Genomic DNA, 16,563 nt, shown 5'->3' with positions numbered 1-16,563 from the left:
GGACGTCTTCCTGGCCTGGCTGGCCGCCCGCAACGCCAGCGTGGTTTTCGTCAAATGAGGGAGGATTCGCCCCAAAAAAAAACCCTCCCCCTCCCCCCTCAACCCGCGACCCCAAAAGCCGAAGAACCCCTCGGCCGCCTTTCGGGGTAATTTCCGCCCGTTTCGAGCCAAACCGAAAACCTGCGTTTTCTTCCCGTCCGCTCCCCGAAACCCCCAAACCCCGCAGCGACCCCGGAAGCGATCGAAAAACGGCCGCTCCTCTGCCCCGAATTTATTAAAATTCGCCCCAAAAAGCCCGCCCTAAACTTCTCCTTTTTTTTGTTTTTTCACATGTTTTTGGGTTTCGAGATGATCCCGTCGGGGTAATGCTGCTTGAACTGCGCCACCACATCGGGGTCGAGCAGGTGGATCCCGTCCAGCTGGTTCCCCAAGGTGATCCTGGGGCAAAAAGGGGCGTTTTTGGTTAAAAACCCTAAAAAGGAGTTAAACGGGCACGGGGGGGGATCCGAAAAATTTATAGGGTCGCTCACCAGTTGGGCTGGACGTTATGGGGTCGCCCGAAAAGCTCGATTTTGCGGGTGCCGGGGGAGAGGCGCTCGATCATCCCGTAGATCTCATCGGGTTTGTGACTGGTGGAGCGGACCTAAAGAGGGGATTCGGGGTTAATTTATAGGATTTTGGGGCTTTCGGGGTTTTTTTTGGGGGCGCGTCGACTCGCCTCGGCCACGATGACGTCGCAGTCCAAGCCCCGGTTGAAGCCTTGGGGGTTTCCTTTCACCCCGACCTGGAAGGGGGGGGAATAAAAAAATGGGGGGTTTTAGCGGGGTTTCGGGGTGGTTGGGGGCGCCTTGGGGGGGATTTGGGGCCGTTTGGGGGGATTTGGGGTCGTTTCGGGGCGGTTCGGCGCCTTTTGAGGGGGATTTGGGGCGTCTCCAGGGGGTTCGGGGCCGTTTTGGGGGGTTTGGGGCCGTTTTGGGGGATTTGGGGCCGTTTTGGGGGATTTGGGGCCATTTTGGGGGATTTGGGGCCGTTTCAGGGGGTTTGCGGCGTCTCAAAAGGGTTTGGGGCCGTTTTGGGGGGGTTTGGGGCCGTTTTGGGGGGTTTGGGGCCGTTTTGGGGGGGTTTGGGGCGCCTCAAGGGGGTTCGGGGCCGTTTTGGGGGGTTTGGGGCGTCTCGAAAGGGTTTGGGGCCGTTTGGGGGGGTTTGGGGCCGTTTTGGGGGGATTTGGGGCGTCTCGAAAGGGTTTGGGGCCGTTTTGGGGGGGGTTTGGGGCCGTTTGGGGGGATTTGGGGCCATTTTGGGGGGATTTGGGGCCATTTTGGGGGGATTTGGGGCCATTTTGGGGGGTTTGGGGCATCTCGAGGGGATTTGGGGCCTTTTGAGGGGGATTTGGGGCGTCTCAAGGGGGTTCGGGGCCGTTTCGGGGGGTTTGGGGCGTCTCGAGGGGGTTTGGGGCCGTTTTGGGGGGGTTTGGGGCCGTTTTGGGGGATTTGGGGCCGTTTTGGGGGATTTGGGGCCGTTTTGGGGGGTTTGGGGCCGTTTTGGGGGGTTTGGGGCGCCTCAAGGGGGTTCGGGGCCGTTTCGGGGGGTTTGCGGCGTCTCGAAAGGGTTTGGGGCCGTTTGGGGGGGATTTGGGGCCGTTTGGGGGGATTTGGGGCCATTTTGGGGGGATTTGGGGCCATTTTGGAGGGTTTGGGGCATCTCGAGGGGATTTGGGGCCGTTTTGGGGGGATTTGGGGCCTTTTGAGGGGGATTTGGGGCGTCTCAAGGGGGTTCGGGGCCGTTTCGGGGGGTTTGGGGCGTCTCGAAGGGGTTTGGGGCCGTTTTGGGGGATTTGGGGCCGTTTTGGGGGATTTGGGGCCGTTTTGGGGGATTTGGGGCCGTTTCGGGGTCATTTAGGGGGATTTCTGGCAGTTTTGGGGTCGTCTCAAAGGGGTTTGGGTCAGTTTTGGGGGGGTTGGGTCCATTTTGGGGTCTTTTTGGCGTCGATTTTGGGGTCTTTTTGGCGTCGATTTTGGGGTCTTTTTGGCGTCGATTTTGGGGTCTTTTTGGCGTCGATTTTGGGGTCTTTTTGGCGTCGATTTTGGGGTCTTTTGGTGTCGATTTTGGGGTCTTTTTGGGGTGTTTTGGGGCCATTTTATTTTGGGGGGCCATTTTGGTTCTTTTGGGGCCATTTGGGGGATTTTGGGGTCCATTTTGGGGTATTTCGGGGTCTTCAGAGGCCATTTTCTTTTTCTGGGGTATTTTAGGGCTGTTTTGGGGTTTTGGGGGGTCCATTTTGGGGCCATTTTGGGGCCTTTAGGGACCATTTTTTTTCCTAGGTTATTTTGGGGTCCATTTTTGGGTCTTTAGGGGCCATTTTCGGGTCTTTAGGGGCCACTTTTTCTCCTAGGTTATTTCAGGGCCATTTTGGGGTCCATTTTGGGGTCTTTAGGGGCCGTTTTGGGGTCTTTAGAGACCGCTTTTTCCCCCTAGGTTATTTCGGGGCCGTTTTGGGGCCGTTTGGGGGGTTTTGGGGCCGTTTTTGGGTCTTTAGGGGCCGTTTTGGGGTCTTTTGGGGCCATTATTTTTTCTTGAGCTCTTTAGGGGCCATTTTGGGGTCTTTAGGGGCCATTTTGGGGTCTTTGGGGGCCATTTTGGGGTCTTTAGAGACCATTTTTTTCCCCTAGGTTATTTTGGGGCCGTTTTTGGGTCCATTTTGGGGCCGTTTTTGGGTCCATTTTGGGGCCGTTTTTGGGTCCATTTTGGGGCCGTTTTTGGGTCCATTTTGGGGCCGTTTTTGGGTCCATTTTGGGGCCTTTTATTTTCTTGTGGTATTTTGGGGCCATTCTGGGGTCTTTTGGGGCCATTTTGGGGTCTTTAGGGCCATTTTTTCTTGAGGTCTTTCAGGGCCGTTTTTGGGTCTTTAGGGGTCCATTTTGGGTCTTTAGGGGCCGTTTTTGGGTCTTTAGGGGCCTTTTATTTTCTTGAGGTATTTTTGGGCCAGTTTGAGGTCTTTAGGGGCCAGTTTGGGGTCTTTAGGGGCCAGTTTGGGGTCTTTAGGGGCATTTTTTCTTGAGGTCTTTCAGGGCCGTTTTTGGGTCTTTAGGGGCCGTTTTTGGGTCTTTAGGGGCCGTTTTTGGGTCTTTAGGGGCCGTTTTTGGGTCTTTAGGGGCCATTTTTGGGTCTTTAGGGGCCATTTTTGGGTCTTCAGGGGCCTTTTATTTTCTTGAGGTATTTTTGGGCCATTTTGGGGTCTTTAGGGGCCATTTTGGGGTCTTTAGGGGCATTTTTTCTTGGGGTCTTTAGGGGCCGTTTTGGGGTCTTTAGGGGCCGTTTTGGGGTCTTTAGGGGCCGTTTTTTCCCCCTAGGTTATTTCAGGTCCATTTTGGGGCCATTTTGGGTCCGTTTTTGGGTCTTTTGGGTCCGTTTTTGGGTCTTTTGGGTCCGTTTTTGGGTCTTTAGGTGCCTTTTATTTTCTTGAGGTCTTTAGGGGCCATTTTGGGGTCTTTAGGGGCCATTTTGGGGTCTTTAGGGGCCAGTTTGGGGTCTTTAGGGGCATTTTTTCTTGAGGTCTTTTGGGGCCGTTTTTGGGTCTTTTGGGGCCGTTTTTGGGTCTTTTGGGGCCGTTTTTGGGTCTTTAGGGGCCGTTTTTGGGTCTTTTGGGGCCGTTTTTGGGTCTTTTGGGGCCTTTTATTTTCTTGAGGTCTTTAGGGGCCTTTTATTTTCTTGAGGTCTTTAGGGGCCATTTTGGGGTCTTTAGGGGCCATTTTGGGGTCTTTAGGGGCCATTTTGGGGTCTTTAGGGGCCATTCTGGGGTCTTTAGGGGCCGTTTTGGGGTCTTTAGGGGCCGTTTTGGGGTCTTTAGGGGCCGTTTTTTCCCCCTAGGTTGTTTCGGGGCCGTTTGGGGGGTTTTTGGGGCCGCCTACCAGGCAGTGCTCCTTGCCGTGGTTGAGCCAGTGGCCGGTGCGGCCGGTGCGGATGATGCGCTGCAGCTGGTTGGTCTTCACCCAGATGATCTCGTCCACCCGCTCGTACCTGGGGGTGGGGGGTGGGGCCAAGGAGGGCGTGGTCACCGAGGGGGCGGGGCCTAACGGGGTGTGGTCGCGAGGGGGCGGAGCCACGGGGAGCCCCGATCTACTCACCCCCAGAGGTTGAGGCACTCGCGGCCCAGCTCCATGGCCCTGCGGGGAGGGGGCGGTGAGGGGCCTCCGCGGAGGCCAGCCGTGGAGGTCAACCGTGGAGGACCTCCAGGAGGACCTCCAGGAGGTCCAATCAAGGAGGCCAATCAAGGAGGAACTCCAGGAGGTCCAAAAATGGAGGCCAACCAAGGAGGAGCTCCAGGAGGCCAACCATGGAGGACCTCCAGGAGGCCAAACCAAGGAGGTCAATCAAGGAGGACCTCCAAGATGACCTCCAGGAGGTCCAGTCAAGGAGGTCAATCAAGGAGGAGCTCCAGGAGGTCCAAAAATGGAGGCCAACCAAGGAGGACCTCCAGAAGGCCCAAACAAGGAGGTCAATCAAGGAGGACCTCCAAGATGACCTCCAGGAGGTCCAAACAAGGAGGTCAATCAAGGAGGACCTCCAGGAGGCCCAATCAAGGAGGCCAATCAAGGAGGACCTCCAGGAGGCCCAAAAGATAGAGGTCCAAATAAGGAGGACCTCCAGGAGGACCTCCAGGAGGCGCAATCAAGGAGGACCTCCAAGATGACCTCCAGGAGGTCCAAACAAGGAGGTCAATCAAGGAGGACCTCCAGGAGGCCCAATCAAGGAGGTCAATCAAGGAGGACCTCCAGGAGGCCCAAAAGATAGAGGTCCAACCAAGGAGGACCTCCAGGAGGATCTCCAGGAGGCGCAATCAAGGAGGACCTCCAAGATGACCTCCAGGAGGTGCAAATAAGGAGGTCAATCAAGGAGGACCTCCAAGATGACCTCCAGGAGGTGCAAATACGGAGGTCAATCAAGGAGGACCTCCAGGAGGCCAAACCAAGGAGGCCAATCAAGGAGGACCTCCAAGAGGCCCAAAAATGGAGGCCAACCAAGGAGGACCTCCAGCAGGCCAACCATAGAGGACCTCCAGGAGGCCCAAACAAGGAGGTCAATCAAGGAGGACCTCCAGGAGGACCTCCAGGAGGCCAAACCAAGGAGGTCAATCAAGGAGGACCTCCAAGATGACCTCCAGGAGGTCCAATCAAGGAGGTCAATCAAGGAGGACCTCCAAGATGACCTCCAGGAGGCCCAGTCAAGGAGGTCAATCAAGGAGGACCTCCAAGATGACCTCCAGGAGGTCCAGTCAAGGAGGTCAATCAAGGAGGACCTCCGAGATGACCTCCAGGAGGCCCAAACAAGGAGGTCAATCAAGGAGGATCTCCAGGAGGACATCCAGGAGGTCCAATCAAGAAGGTCAATCAAGGAGGACCTCCAGGAGGACCTCCAGGAGGTCCAAATAAGGAGGTCAATCAAGGAGGACCTCCAAGATGACCTCCAGGAGGTGCAAATAAGGAGGCCAATCAAGGAGGATCTCCAGGAGGCCAAACCAAGGAGGTCAATCAAGGAGGACCTCCAAGATGACCTCCAGGAGGTCCAATCAAGGAGGTCACCCATGGAGGATCTCCAAGAGGACCTCCAGGAGGTCCAATCAAGGAGGCCAATCAAGGAGGACCTCCAGGAGGTCCAATCAAGGAGGTCGATCAAGGAGGACCTCCAGGAGGACCTCCAGGAGATGTAAACAAGGGGGTCAATCAAGGAGAACCTCCATGAGGACCTCCAGGAGGTCCAAATATGGACGACAATCAAGGAGGACCTCCAGGAGGACCTCCACGAGGTCCAATCAAGGAGGCCAATCAAGGAGGACCTCCAGCAGGCCCACCATAGAGGACCTCCAGGAGGCCCAAACAAGGAGGTCAATCAAGGAGGACCTCCAGGAGGCCCAAAAATGGAGGCCAACCAAGGAGGATCTCCAAGAGAACCTCCAAGAGGCCCAATCCAGGAGGACCTCCAAGAGGTCCAACCAAGGAGGACCTCCAGGAGAACCCCCAAGAGGCCCAATCCAGGACGACCTCCAAGAGGTCCAACCAAGGAGGATCTCCAAGAGAACCTCCAGGAGCTCCAACCAAGGAGGATCTCCAGGGGAACCTCCAAGAACTCCAATCCAGGAGGACCTCCAAGACCTCCAACCAAGGAGGACCTCCACGGGGGGACCTCCAGGAGGCCCCCTCCCACCACTCACCGCCCGGTGACCCAGAGGAAGAGGAAGCCCTCGTCCTGGAGGACGGGGATGTTGAGGCGCCGCATCTCGTCGTCGGTCAGCGTGCCGTAGGGCAGCTCCATGTGGATGTCCCACGGCGGGTCGGCCATCACCACCGCGAACTTGCCCAGGATGCTGACGTCCAGGTAGCGGATGTCGCAGCAGATCCACTGCCGGCGGGAGACCGAGACACCGCGGTGAAGGTCGGCCACCGGGGTCGGGCCCGCTTGGGGCGAGGAACGTCCCCGTGGAGGGCCACCAGCACCTTAGGTTCTACGTGGGGTGAGGAACGTCCCCGTGGAGGGCCACCAGCACCTTAGGTTCTATGTGGGGTGAGGAACGTCCCCGTGGAGGGCCACCATTATGGGTGAAGAACACCCTAATGGAGGGCCACCATCATCTTAGGTTCTACTTGGGGTGAGGAACGTCCCCATGGAGGGCCACCAGCACCTTAGGTTCTACTTGGGGTGAGGAACGTCCCCATGGAGGGCCACCAGCACCTTAGGATCTACTTGGGGTGAGGAACGTCCCCATGGAGGGCCACCAGCATGGTAGGATCTACTTGGCGTGAGGAATGTCCCCATGGAGGGCCACCAGCATGGTAGATCCAATTTTGGGTGAAGAACACCCTAATGGAGGTCCACCATCATCTTAAGTTCTACTTGGGGTGAGGAACGTCCCCATGGAGGGCCACCACCATCTTAGGTTCTACTTGGGGCGAGGAACGTCCCCATGGAGGGCCACCAGCACCTTAGGTTCTACTTGGGGTGAGGAACATCCCCATGGAGGGCCACCAGCACCTTAGGTTCTACTTGGGGCGAGGAACGTCCCCATGGAGGGCCACCAGCACCTTAGGTTCTACTTGGGGCGAGGAACGTTCCCGTGGAGGGCCACCAGCACCTTAGGTTCTACTTGGGGTGAGGAACGTCCCCATGGAGGACCACCAGCACGGTAGGTCCAATTTTGGGTGAAGAACACCCTAATGGAGGTCCACCAGCATCTTAGGTTCTACTTGGGGTGAGGAACGTCCCCATGGGGGGCCACCACCATCATGGTAGATCCAGTTTTGGGTGAAGGACACCCTGATGGAGGTCCACCAGCACCGTAGGATCTACTTGGGGTGAGGAACGTCCCCGTGGAGGGCCACCAGCACCTTAGGTTCTACTTGGGGTGAGGAACATCCCCGTGGAGGGCCACCACCATCTTAGGTTCTACTTGGGGCGAGGAATGTCCCCATGGAGGGCCATCAGCATAATGGTAGATCCAATTTTGGGTGAAGAACACCCTAATGGAGGGCCACCATCATAAGTTCTACTTGGGGTGAGGAACGTCCCCATGGAGGGCCACCAGCATCTTAGGTTCTATGTGGGGCGAGGAACGTCCCCATGGAGGGCCACCAGCATGGGTGAAGAACACCCTAATGGAGGTCCACCATCATCTTAAGTTCTACTTGGGGCGAGGAATGTCCCCATGGAGGGCCACCAGCACCTTAGGTTCTACGTGGGGCGAGGAACGTCCCCGTGGAGGGCCACCAGCACCTTAGGTTCTACTTGGGGCGAGGAACGTCCCCGTGGAGGGCCACCAGCTCCTTAGGTTCTACTTGGGGTGAAGAACGTCCCCATGGAGGGCCACCATCATAATGGTAGATCCAATTTTGGGTGAAGAACACCCTAATGGAGGTCCACCAGCATGGTAGGATCTACTTGGGGCGAGGAACGTCCCCATGGAGGGCCACCAGCACCTTAGGTTCTACTTGGGGTGAGGAACGTCCCCATGGGGGGCCACCACCATCATAGCTCCTACTTTTGGGGTGAAGAACATCCCCATGGAGGTCCACCACCACCATAGCTCCAACTTGGGATGAAGAACATCCCCATGGAGGTCCACCACCATCCTAACTGCTATTTAGGATGAAGAACATCCCGATGGAGGTTCACCACCATCCTAACTCCTATTTAGGATGACAATACATCCCGATGGAGGTCCACCACCATCATAGCTCCAACTTGGGATGAAGATACATCCCCATGGAGATCCACCACCATCATAGCTCCTACTTTTGGGGTGAAGAACATCCCCATGGAGGTCCACCACCATCCTAACTCCTATTTAGGATGAAGAACATCCCGATGGAGGTCCACCACCACCATAGCTCCTATTTAGGATGACGATACATCCCGATGGAGGTCCACCACCCCCCCCACGGTCTCTCCTACCTGGGGCGGGAAGAGTCGGTCAGCGCCGGCGTCGGGCTGGGGCCGGGCGAGCTCCTGGCCGTGGTCGCGGCCCGGCGGCGCGGTGGCCTCGCCGGCGGCCTCGGCGCAGGCGTCGATCTCGTAGTGGACATACTTGCAGGTGTCCATGTGGAAGCAGGTGTTGAGGAAGGAGCAGTCCCCCAGGGACTCGTCCGTGTGCTTGTTGATGATCCTCCTGGTGGGCCACCAGAAGATGACACCCCAAGACGGACGTTTCGGGGCGAAAAGCGACGATTTTGGGGGTTTTGGGGGGTTTTCTCTCACCGGAAGTGGAGCTTGCGGCACGGGCGCTCGGCGCCGGTGGCCTTGACGCACTCCTCCTTGGTGCCGTGGTCGCAGAACTCCTGCACCTGCGCCCGGCCCCGCGAGCGGAACTTCTCCACGATGGACTGCTCCTTGGCCGTGGTGGTGTTGAGGAGCTCCAGGATCTCCTGGCTCACCTGCAAGGGGACAAGAGGCTCCCTGGTGGCATCTCCAGGTGCCTCGGTGGCATCTCGAGGCGCCTTGGTGGCATCTCGAGGAGCCTTGGTGGCACCTCCAGGCGCCTTGGTGGCATCTCCAGGCGCCCTGGTGGCATCTCCAGGCGCCCTGGTGGCATCTCCAGGCACCTCGGTGGCATCTCGAGGGGCTTCTGGGGATGTGGAGGGGTTCCTCCAGGTTTTCTGGGGTCAGCGCGGCTCGGTGGCACCAGGAGGACCTCGAACCTTTGGGGACGCGAAGACGTCCCTCCAGATTTTGGGGTGAAACCATCTCGAGAACCTCAAGCCTTGCAGGGACATGATGTCCCTCAAGCTTTTTGGGGTGAACTCAACTCTTTCTTCGACTTTTTCTTGGTAGAACCTCAAGAACCTCAACCTTTTAGATGCCACCAAGACGTCCCTCAAGACTTTTGGGGTGAAACCATCTTGAGAACCTCAAAACTTTTAGAAATACGAAGAGGTCCCTCAAGACTTTTGGGTTCTTTGGGTTGAGCCCAACTCTTTCTTCGATATTTTCTTGGTAGATCCTCAAGAACCTCAACCTTTTAGATGCCACCAAGACGTCCCTCAACCCTTTTAGGTTGAACCCAACTCTTTCTTCAACATTTTCATGGTAGAACCTCAAGAACCTCAACCTTTTAGGTGCCACCAAGACATCCCTCAACCCTTTTGGGTTGAACCCAACTCTTCGACTTTTTCTTGGTAGAACCTCAAGAACCTCAACCTTTTAGATGCCACCAAGACGTTTCTCAAGACCTTTGGGTTGAACCCAACTCTTCCTTCGACGTTTTCATGGTAGAACCTCAACCTTTTAGGTGCCACCAAGACGTTCCTCAAGGCTTTTGGGTTGAATTGAACTCTTCCTTCGACTTTTTCTTGGTAGAACCCGTAAGAACCTCAACCTTTTAGGTGCCACCAAGCCATTCCTCAGGACTTTTGGGGTGAATCCAACTTTTTCTTGGTAGAACCTCAAGAACCTCAACCTTTTAGGTGCCACCAAGACGTTCCTCAAGCCTTTGGGTTGAATTGAACTCTTCCTTCAACTTTTTCTTGGTAGAACCTCAAAAACCTCAACCTTTCAGGTGCCACCAAGACGTCCCTCAACCCTTTTAGGTTGAACCCAACTCTTTCTTTGACTTTTTCTTGGTAGAACCTCAAGAACCTCAACCTTTTAGGTGCCACCAAGATGTCCCTCAAGACCTTTGGGTTGAACCCAACTCTTCCTTCGATGTTTTCATGGTAGAACCTGTAAGAACCTCAACCGTTTAGATGCCACCAAGACGTCCCTCAACCCTTTTAGGTTGAACCCAACTCTTCCTTCAGCTTTTTCTTGGTAGAACCCGTAAGAACCTCAACCTTTTAGGTGCCACCAAGACGTCCCTCAAGCCTTTTGGGTTGAACCCAACCTTTCCTTTGACTTTTTCATGGTAGAACCTCAACCTTTAGATGCCGCCAAGCCATCTTAGGTGCCACCAAGCCACGCCTCAAGACTTTTTGGGGTTGATGGCCCCCGCTTCCGTCCTCCCCCACCTTCTTGCTCTGCTGCTCCTTGGTGGACTGCTGGCTGAGCAAGCTCTCGATCTCCAGGTCCACGTCGGACGCCTGCTTCCGCGACTTCTTCGCCGCCTCCTTCCCGGCGTCGGCGCCCGTCCCCGGGCCGCCGCCGGAGCCGCCGCCGGCACCGCCGCCGCCGGGCTCGTGCTCCGCCCGCCGTTTCCTGCCGGGGCCGTCGGCGTCGGCGTCGCCGTGCCGCTCGGCGCCGGTCATGGCGGCCAGCTTGGAGTGGTCGGCGTAGGTGACCAGGGTGGGCCCTTCGGCCAGAAGCCCCCGGCGCACCTCGATCAGCTCCTGCGCCGCGAACTTCTGCAGGAGGCTCTCCACCGTGCGCGGGGCGGCCGGCGCGTCGGGCTAAAAACGGGGGGAAACGGGGAGTTTTGGGGGAAATTCGGGGGATTTTGGGGCTTTTTGTGGATTTTTGTGAGATTTTGATTTTTTTTGGAGGGGATTTTGGGGCTTTGGGGATTTTGGGGCTTCTTTGGGGGATTTGGGGGATTTTGGGGGGGATTTTGGGGCTACCATGCACTGTGTGGTCGGCATCTACAGGTGGGGGAAACAAATTTGGGGTCTTTTGGGGTATTTGGGGCTTTTTGGGGGGGCTTTTGGGGTCCCTTTGTTGTATTTTGGGTGGGATTTCGGTTTCTTTGTGGCCCCGAAATATATTTCGGGAGGGATTTCCACTATTTTGGCGACCCCTCGGTGTATTTTGAGTGAGATTTTGATTATTTAGGGTTATCTGCGGTATATTTTGGGTGGGATTTTGGTGATTCTGGGTCCCTTTCATGCATTTTGGGTGGGATTTCTGCCATTTTGGGTGGGATTTCTGCCATTTTGGGTCCCTCTGGGGCATTTTGGGTGGGATTTCTGCCATTTTGGGTGGGATTGCGGCTACTTTGGGTCCATTTGGTGCATTTTGGGTGGGATTTCTGCCATTTTGGGTGGGATTTTGGCTACTTTGGGTCCATTTGGTGCATTTTGGGTGGGATTTCTGCCATTTTGGGTGGGATTTCGGCTACTTTGGGTCCCTCTGGTGCATTTTGGGTGGGATTTCTGCCATTTTGGGTGGGATTTCGGCTACTTTGGGTCCCTTTGGTGCATTTTGGGTGGGATTTCTGCCATTTTGGGTCCCTTTGGTGCATTTTGGGTGGGATTTCTGCCATTTTGGGTGGGATTTCTGCCATTTTGGGTGGGATTGCGGCTACTTTGGGTCCATTTGGTGCATTTTGGGTGGGATTTCTGCCATTTTGGGTGGGATTTTGGCTACTTTGGGTCCATTTGGTGCATTTTGGGTGGGATTTCTGCCATTTTGGGTGGGATTTCGGCTACTTTGGGTCCCTCTGGTGCATTTTGGGTGGGATTTCTGCCATTTTGGGTGGGATTTCGGCTACTTTGGGTCCCTTTGGTGCATTTTGGGTGGGATTTCTGCCATTTTGGGTCCCTTTGGTGCATTTTGGGTGGGATTTCTGCCATTTTGGGTGGGATTTCTGCCATTTTGGGTGGGATTTTGGCTATTTTGTGTCCCTTTGATGCATTTTGGGTGGGATTTTGGCTATTTTGCGTGGGATTTCGGCTATTTTGGGTCCCTTTGGTGCATTTGGGTGGGATTTCTGCCATTTTAGGTGGGATTTCGGCTACTTTGTGTCCCTTTGGTGCATTTTGGCTGGGATTTCTGCCATTTTGGGTGGGATTGCGGCTACTTTGGGTCCCTCTGGTGCATTTTGGGTGGGATTTCGGCTACATTGGGTCCCTTTGGTGCATTTTGGGTGGGATTTCGGCTATTTTGGGTGGGATTTTGGCTACTTTGGGTCCCTCTGGTGCATTTTGGGTGGGATTTCTGCCATTTTGGGTGGGATTTCTGCCATTTTGGGTGGGATTTTGGCTATTTTGTGTCTCTTTGGTGCATTTTGGGTGTGATTTTGGCTATTTTGGGTGGGATTTCTGCCATTTTGGGTCCCTTTGGTGCATTTTGGCTGGGATTTCTGCCATTTTGGGTGGGATTTCGGCTACTTTGGGTCCCTCTGGTGCATTTTGGGTGGGATTTCGGCTACATTGGGTCCCTCTGGTGCATTTTGGGTGGGATTTCTGCCATTTTGGGTGGGATTTCGGCTACTTTGGGTCCATTTGGTGCATTTTGGGTGGGATTTCTGCCATTTTGGGTCCCTTTGGTGCATTTTGGGTGGGATTTCTGCCATTTTGGGTGGGATTTCTGCCATTTTGGGTGGGATTTTGGCTATTTTGTGTCCCTTTGATGCATTTTGGGTGGGATTTCTGCCATTTTGGGTGGGATTTCTGCCATTTTGGGTGGGATTTCTGCCATTTTGGGGGGGATTTCTGCCATTTTGGGGGGGATTTTGGCTATTTTGTGTCCCTTTGATGCATTTTGGGTGGGATTTTGGCTATTTTGGGTGGGATTTCTGCCATTTTGGGTGGGATTTTGGCTATTTTGTGTCCCTTTGATGCATTTTGGGTGGGCTTTTGGCTATTTTGGGTGGGATTTCTGCCATTTTGGGTGGGATTTTGGCTATTTTGTGTCCCTTTGATGCATCTTGGGTGGGATTTCAGCTATTTTGGCTGGGATTTCTGCCATTTTGGGTGGGATTTCTGCCATTTTGGGTCCCTTCGGTGCATTTTGGCAGGGATTTCTCCCCTTTCGGTCCCCCCCAGCTCTATTTCGGGTGGGATTTCGGCCCTTTCAGCCCCGCCCCGCCCTATCATTGATATTTTCGGGTCACTCACGGCGGCGATGGCTCGGCAGATGGCGGCGGCGTCGGTGGGCAGCGGCAGCGCCAGGTCGGCGAGGTGCAGCAGCAGGCGCCGCTCCAGCGCCGGGTCGGGGGCCAGGTCCTCCCCCCCCCCGCGGGGGCTGCTGCCCCCCCCGGCCCCCGACCCCCCGCCGTCCCCCAAAATCCCCCCGCCCCCCCCGGGACCTGAGGGGGGTGGGGGGGCCGGGCTGGAGGTGCGGGGAGGGGGGGGGAGGGAGGGGGCGGCATGGCGGGGGTCTGCTGCTGGGGGGAGGGGGGGTAAATGGGGGTGAATCCCGCTGAAACCCCCCAAAATACCCCCAAATCCCCCTGAATCCCTCTGAACTTTGACCCCTGACCCCCCAAAGCCCCCTGAACTTTGACCCCTGACCCCCAAACCCCCCAAACCCCCCTGAACTTTAACCCTTGACCCCCCAACCCCCCAAATCCCCTCCCAACCCCCCTGAATCCCCCCAAACCCCCCTGAACTCTGACCTTTGACACCCCAAACCCCCCTGAACTTTAACCTCTGACCCCCCAATCCCCCCCGAACCCCCCTTAACTCCCCAAACCCCCCCCAAATTTCCCAGAACCCCCCGAAATCCTCCTGAACTTTGACCCCCTCACCCCCAACCCCCCCCGACCCTTAACCCCTGACGCCCCCAAACCCCCCAAATCCCCTTGGACCCCCCCCAAACCCCCCCTGAACTTTAACCCTTGACCCCCCCCTCAGCCCCCCCTTCCCCCCCCCGTCCCCCTCACCCAAGGGGTCCTGCTTCCGCCGCCGCTGCAGCCGCTCCCGCAGCGAGTCGAGCTGCTTCTTGTGGGCCTGGATGGAGCTCCAAGTGTCCGACATCGCCTCCCCCGGAGCCCCCCCGGGCCTCTCCGCCCGTCCCCGGCCTCCCCGAGCCCCTTCCCGGCCTCCCCGAACCCGCCCCGGCCCCGCGGCCTCCCCCCGGAAGGCCCGGAAGCCGCGCCCGCCATCTTGGAACCGGGCGTTGCCGTAGCAACCGCCGCCATTTTCCCCCTCCCCGTTCCGATTCCCCGCCGCTCCGCTGCCATGGCAACGGGCGCCATGTTGGTTACTGGCAGCGGGCGCCATGGCAACGCCCGCCATTTTGGTCCTTCCCCGGTCCCGCCCCGCCCCGCTGCCATGGCAACGCCCGCCGCCGCGCGCCGCGATTGGCTCCTCCCCCTCCCCGCCCGCCGCCATCTTGGAGACGGGCAACGTCGCGCCTACCGCCATCTTGGCTGAGGGCAACCGCCGCCATCTTGTGAGGGAGCGGCGCCCCCCTGAGGGGGAAGGGGGACAAGATGGCGGCGGCCGCCCCCCCCCACCCCCAAAAACGCCCTTTTTCGCCCCAAAAAGAACACTTTTTAACCCCCAAACCCACTTGTTAACCCCAGAAAAGGCTTTTTAAGCCCAAAATTAAAAGCGGGAGGCGGCGATAGAGTCAGGAAACGGCTTTAATAGGGCCCCAAGCCCTCGCTCTATGCTATCGGGGGGGGGGGGGGATTTTGGGGTGGAAAAGGGGGATTTTGGGGTGCGGGGGGGGGGGTTGGGGTGGAAAAGGAAGATTTTGGGGTGCGGAGGGGGGATGCAGCCCCCTCCCTCCCCCTGCACTCCATGTGTTTAATTAGCGTTAATTAGGTCGCGGCGTCCTCGTCCTCGGGGGCTCCTGTGGGAGGTTTGGGGGGGGGGGGGGGGGGGTGAAGACCCCAAAATTTGGGGGGGGTGCCCCCAAAATATCACCCCAAAATCCCCCCCAAATAACATTTGGACACCCCCAAATCCTCCCGAATTCCCCAATTCCCCCCTCAGAAACCCAAATAAACCCCAAAATCCCCCCGAATGCCCCCCCCAGACACCCCGAAAACCCCATTTAGGGAACCCCAAATCCCCCCCCCCAAAAAAAAATACCACCCCAAAATCCCCCAAAGCCCCTCAGACACCCCAAAACCCCACCTGGGACACCCGAAATCCCCCAAATTCCCCCAAAATCCCATCTGGGGCACCCCAAATCCCCCAATTCCCCCCCAAATGCCCCCCAGACACCCCAAAAACCCTTCTTGGACACCCCAAATCCCCCCAAAACTCCCTCCAAATCCCCCCAGACACCCCAAAACCCCATCTGGGACACCCCAAATCCTCCAAAATCCCCCCAAATCCCACCTGGGGCACCCCAAATCCCCCAAATTCCCCCCAAATCCCACCTGGGGCACCCCAAATCCCCCAATTCCCCCCCCAAAATCCCACCTGGGGCACCCCAAGTCCCCCAAACCCTCCCAGACACCCCAAAATCCAATCTAGGACACCCCAAATCCCCCAATTCCCCCCCCAAATCCCATCTGGGACACCCCAAATCCTCCAAAATCCCCCCAAATCCCACCTGGGGCACCCCAAATCCCCCAATTCCCCCCCAAAATGCCCCCCAGACACCCCAAAAACCCTTCTTGCACACCCCTAATCCCCCAAATCTTCCCCCAAACCCCCCAGACACCTCCAAAACCCCATCTGGGGCACCCCAAATCCTCCAAAATCCCCCCAAATCCCACCTGGGGCACCCCAAATCCAGCAAACCCTCCCAGACACCCCAAAATCCAATCTAGGACACCCCAAATCCCCCAATTCCCCCCCAAAACCCCTCCGGGACACCCCAAACCCCCAATTCCCCCCAAATGCCCCCCAGACACCCCAAAAACCCTTCTTGGACACCCGTAATCCCCCAAATCCTCCCCCAAACCCCCCAGACACCCCCAAAACCCCATCTGGGGCACCCCAAATCCTCCAAAATCCCCCCAAATCCCACCTGGGGCACCCAAATCCCCCAATTCCCCCCAAAATCCCCCCCTGGACACCCCAAAACCCCATCTGGGGCACCCCAAATCCTCCAAAATCCCCCCAAATCCCATCTGGGACACCCCAAATCCCCCAAATTCCCCCAAAATCCCACCTGGGACACCCCAAATCCCCCAAATCCTCCCAGACACCCCAAAAACCCTTCTTGGACACCCCTAATCCCCCAAATCCTTCCCAAACCCCCCAGACACCCCAAAACCCCATCTGGGACACCCCAAATCCTCCAAAATCCCCCCAAATCCCACCTGGGGCACCCCAAATCCCCCAATTCCCCCCCCAAAATCCCACCTGGGGCATCCAAATCCCCCAAACCCTCCCAGACACCCCAAAATCCAATCTAGGACACCCAAATCCCCCAATTCCCCCCAAAATCCCATCTGGAGCACCCCAAATCCCGCAATTCCCCCCAAAATCCCCCCAGACACCCCAAAAACCCTTCTTGGAC

At 56.9% G+C, this 16,563-nt stretch overlaps 2 protein-coding genes across 4 annotated transcripts; one reads left to right on the top strand and one right to left on the bottom strand.

Annotated features, from left to right (window-relative positions):
* Positions 1-256: 256 nt before the first annotated feature.
* METTL3 (methyltransferase 3, N6-adenosine-methyltransferase complex catalytic subunit) lies at positions 257-14,207 on the bottom strand. Of its 2 annotated transcripts, none has more exons than XM_083854138.1 (11): positions 14,021-14,207; positions 13,254-13,522; positions 10,491-10,868; positions 8,746-8,921; positions 8,443-8,656; positions 6,209-6,396; positions 4,125-4,163; positions 3,909-4,017; positions 719-784; positions 531-643; positions 257-438 (listed from the first exon to the last, which is right to left on the bottom strand). In XM_083854138.1, the coding sequence occupies exons 1-11, from the start codon at positions 14,112-14,114 to the stop codon at positions 327-329; spliced, it is 1,758 nt and encodes a 585-aa protein (XP_083710264.1). In that variant the 5' UTR covers positions 14,115-14,207; the 3' UTR covers positions 257-326. The 2 variants fall into 2 exon arrangements, with proteins under 2 accessions (XP_083710264.1, XP_083710265.1); XM_083854139.1 differs by having other exon boundaries at positions 13,254-13,519; positions 14,021-14,206.
* Positions 4,170-6,202, top strand: LOC310891918 (uncharacterized protein). Of its 2 annotated transcripts, none has more exons than XM_083854141.1 (2): positions 4,170-5,470; positions 5,561-6,202. In XM_083854141.1, the coding sequence occupies exons 1-2, from the start codon at positions 4,907-4,909 to the stop codon at positions 5,705-5,707; spliced, it is 711 nt and encodes a 236-aa protein (XP_083710267.1). In that variant the 5' UTR covers positions 4,170-4,906; the 3' UTR covers positions 5,708-6,202. The 2 variants fall into 2 exon arrangements, with proteins under 2 accessions (XP_083710267.1, XP_083710266.1); XM_083854140.1 differs by having other exon boundaries at positions 4,170-5,611; positions 5,651-6,202.
* Positions 14,208-16,563: the final 2,356 nt, after the last annotated feature.

This window comes from Anser anser (assembly GCF_964211835.1).
Source record: "Anser anser genome assembly, contig: HAP1_SCAFFOLD_734, whole genome shotgun sequence".
Lineage (NCBI taxonomy): Eukaryota > Metazoa > Chordata > Aves > Anseriformes > Anatidae > Anser > Anser anser.
Note: the sequence above shows the minus strand (reverse complement) of the source record. Positions and strands in the feature narration are given on the sequence as shown.

Excerpts from the sequence above, each read along its gene's own strand:
- LOC310891918 (XM_083854140.1), top strand. The coding sequence starts at position 4,907 with ATGACCTCCAGGAGGTGCAAATACGGAGGTCAATCAAGGAGGACCTCC. Across the intron at positions 5,612-5,650 it reads TCCAAGAGGACCTCCAGGAG|GTCCAATCAAGGAGGTCGAT; the intron begins GTCCAATCAAGG and ends GACCTCCAGGAG.
- METTL3 (XM_083854138.1), bottom strand. The coding sequence starts at position 14,114 with ATGTCGGACACTTGGAGCTCCATCCAGGCCCACAAGAAGCAGCTCGAC. Across the intron at positions 4,018-4,124 it reads GAGTGCCTCAACCTCTGGGG|GTACGAGCGGGTGGACGAGA; the intron begins GTGAGTAGATCG and ends CCCCACCCCCAG. Across the intron at positions 439-530 it reads CATAACGTCCAGCCCAACTG|GATCACCTTGGGGAACCAGC; the intron begins GTGAGCGACCCT and ends TTTTTGCCCCAG.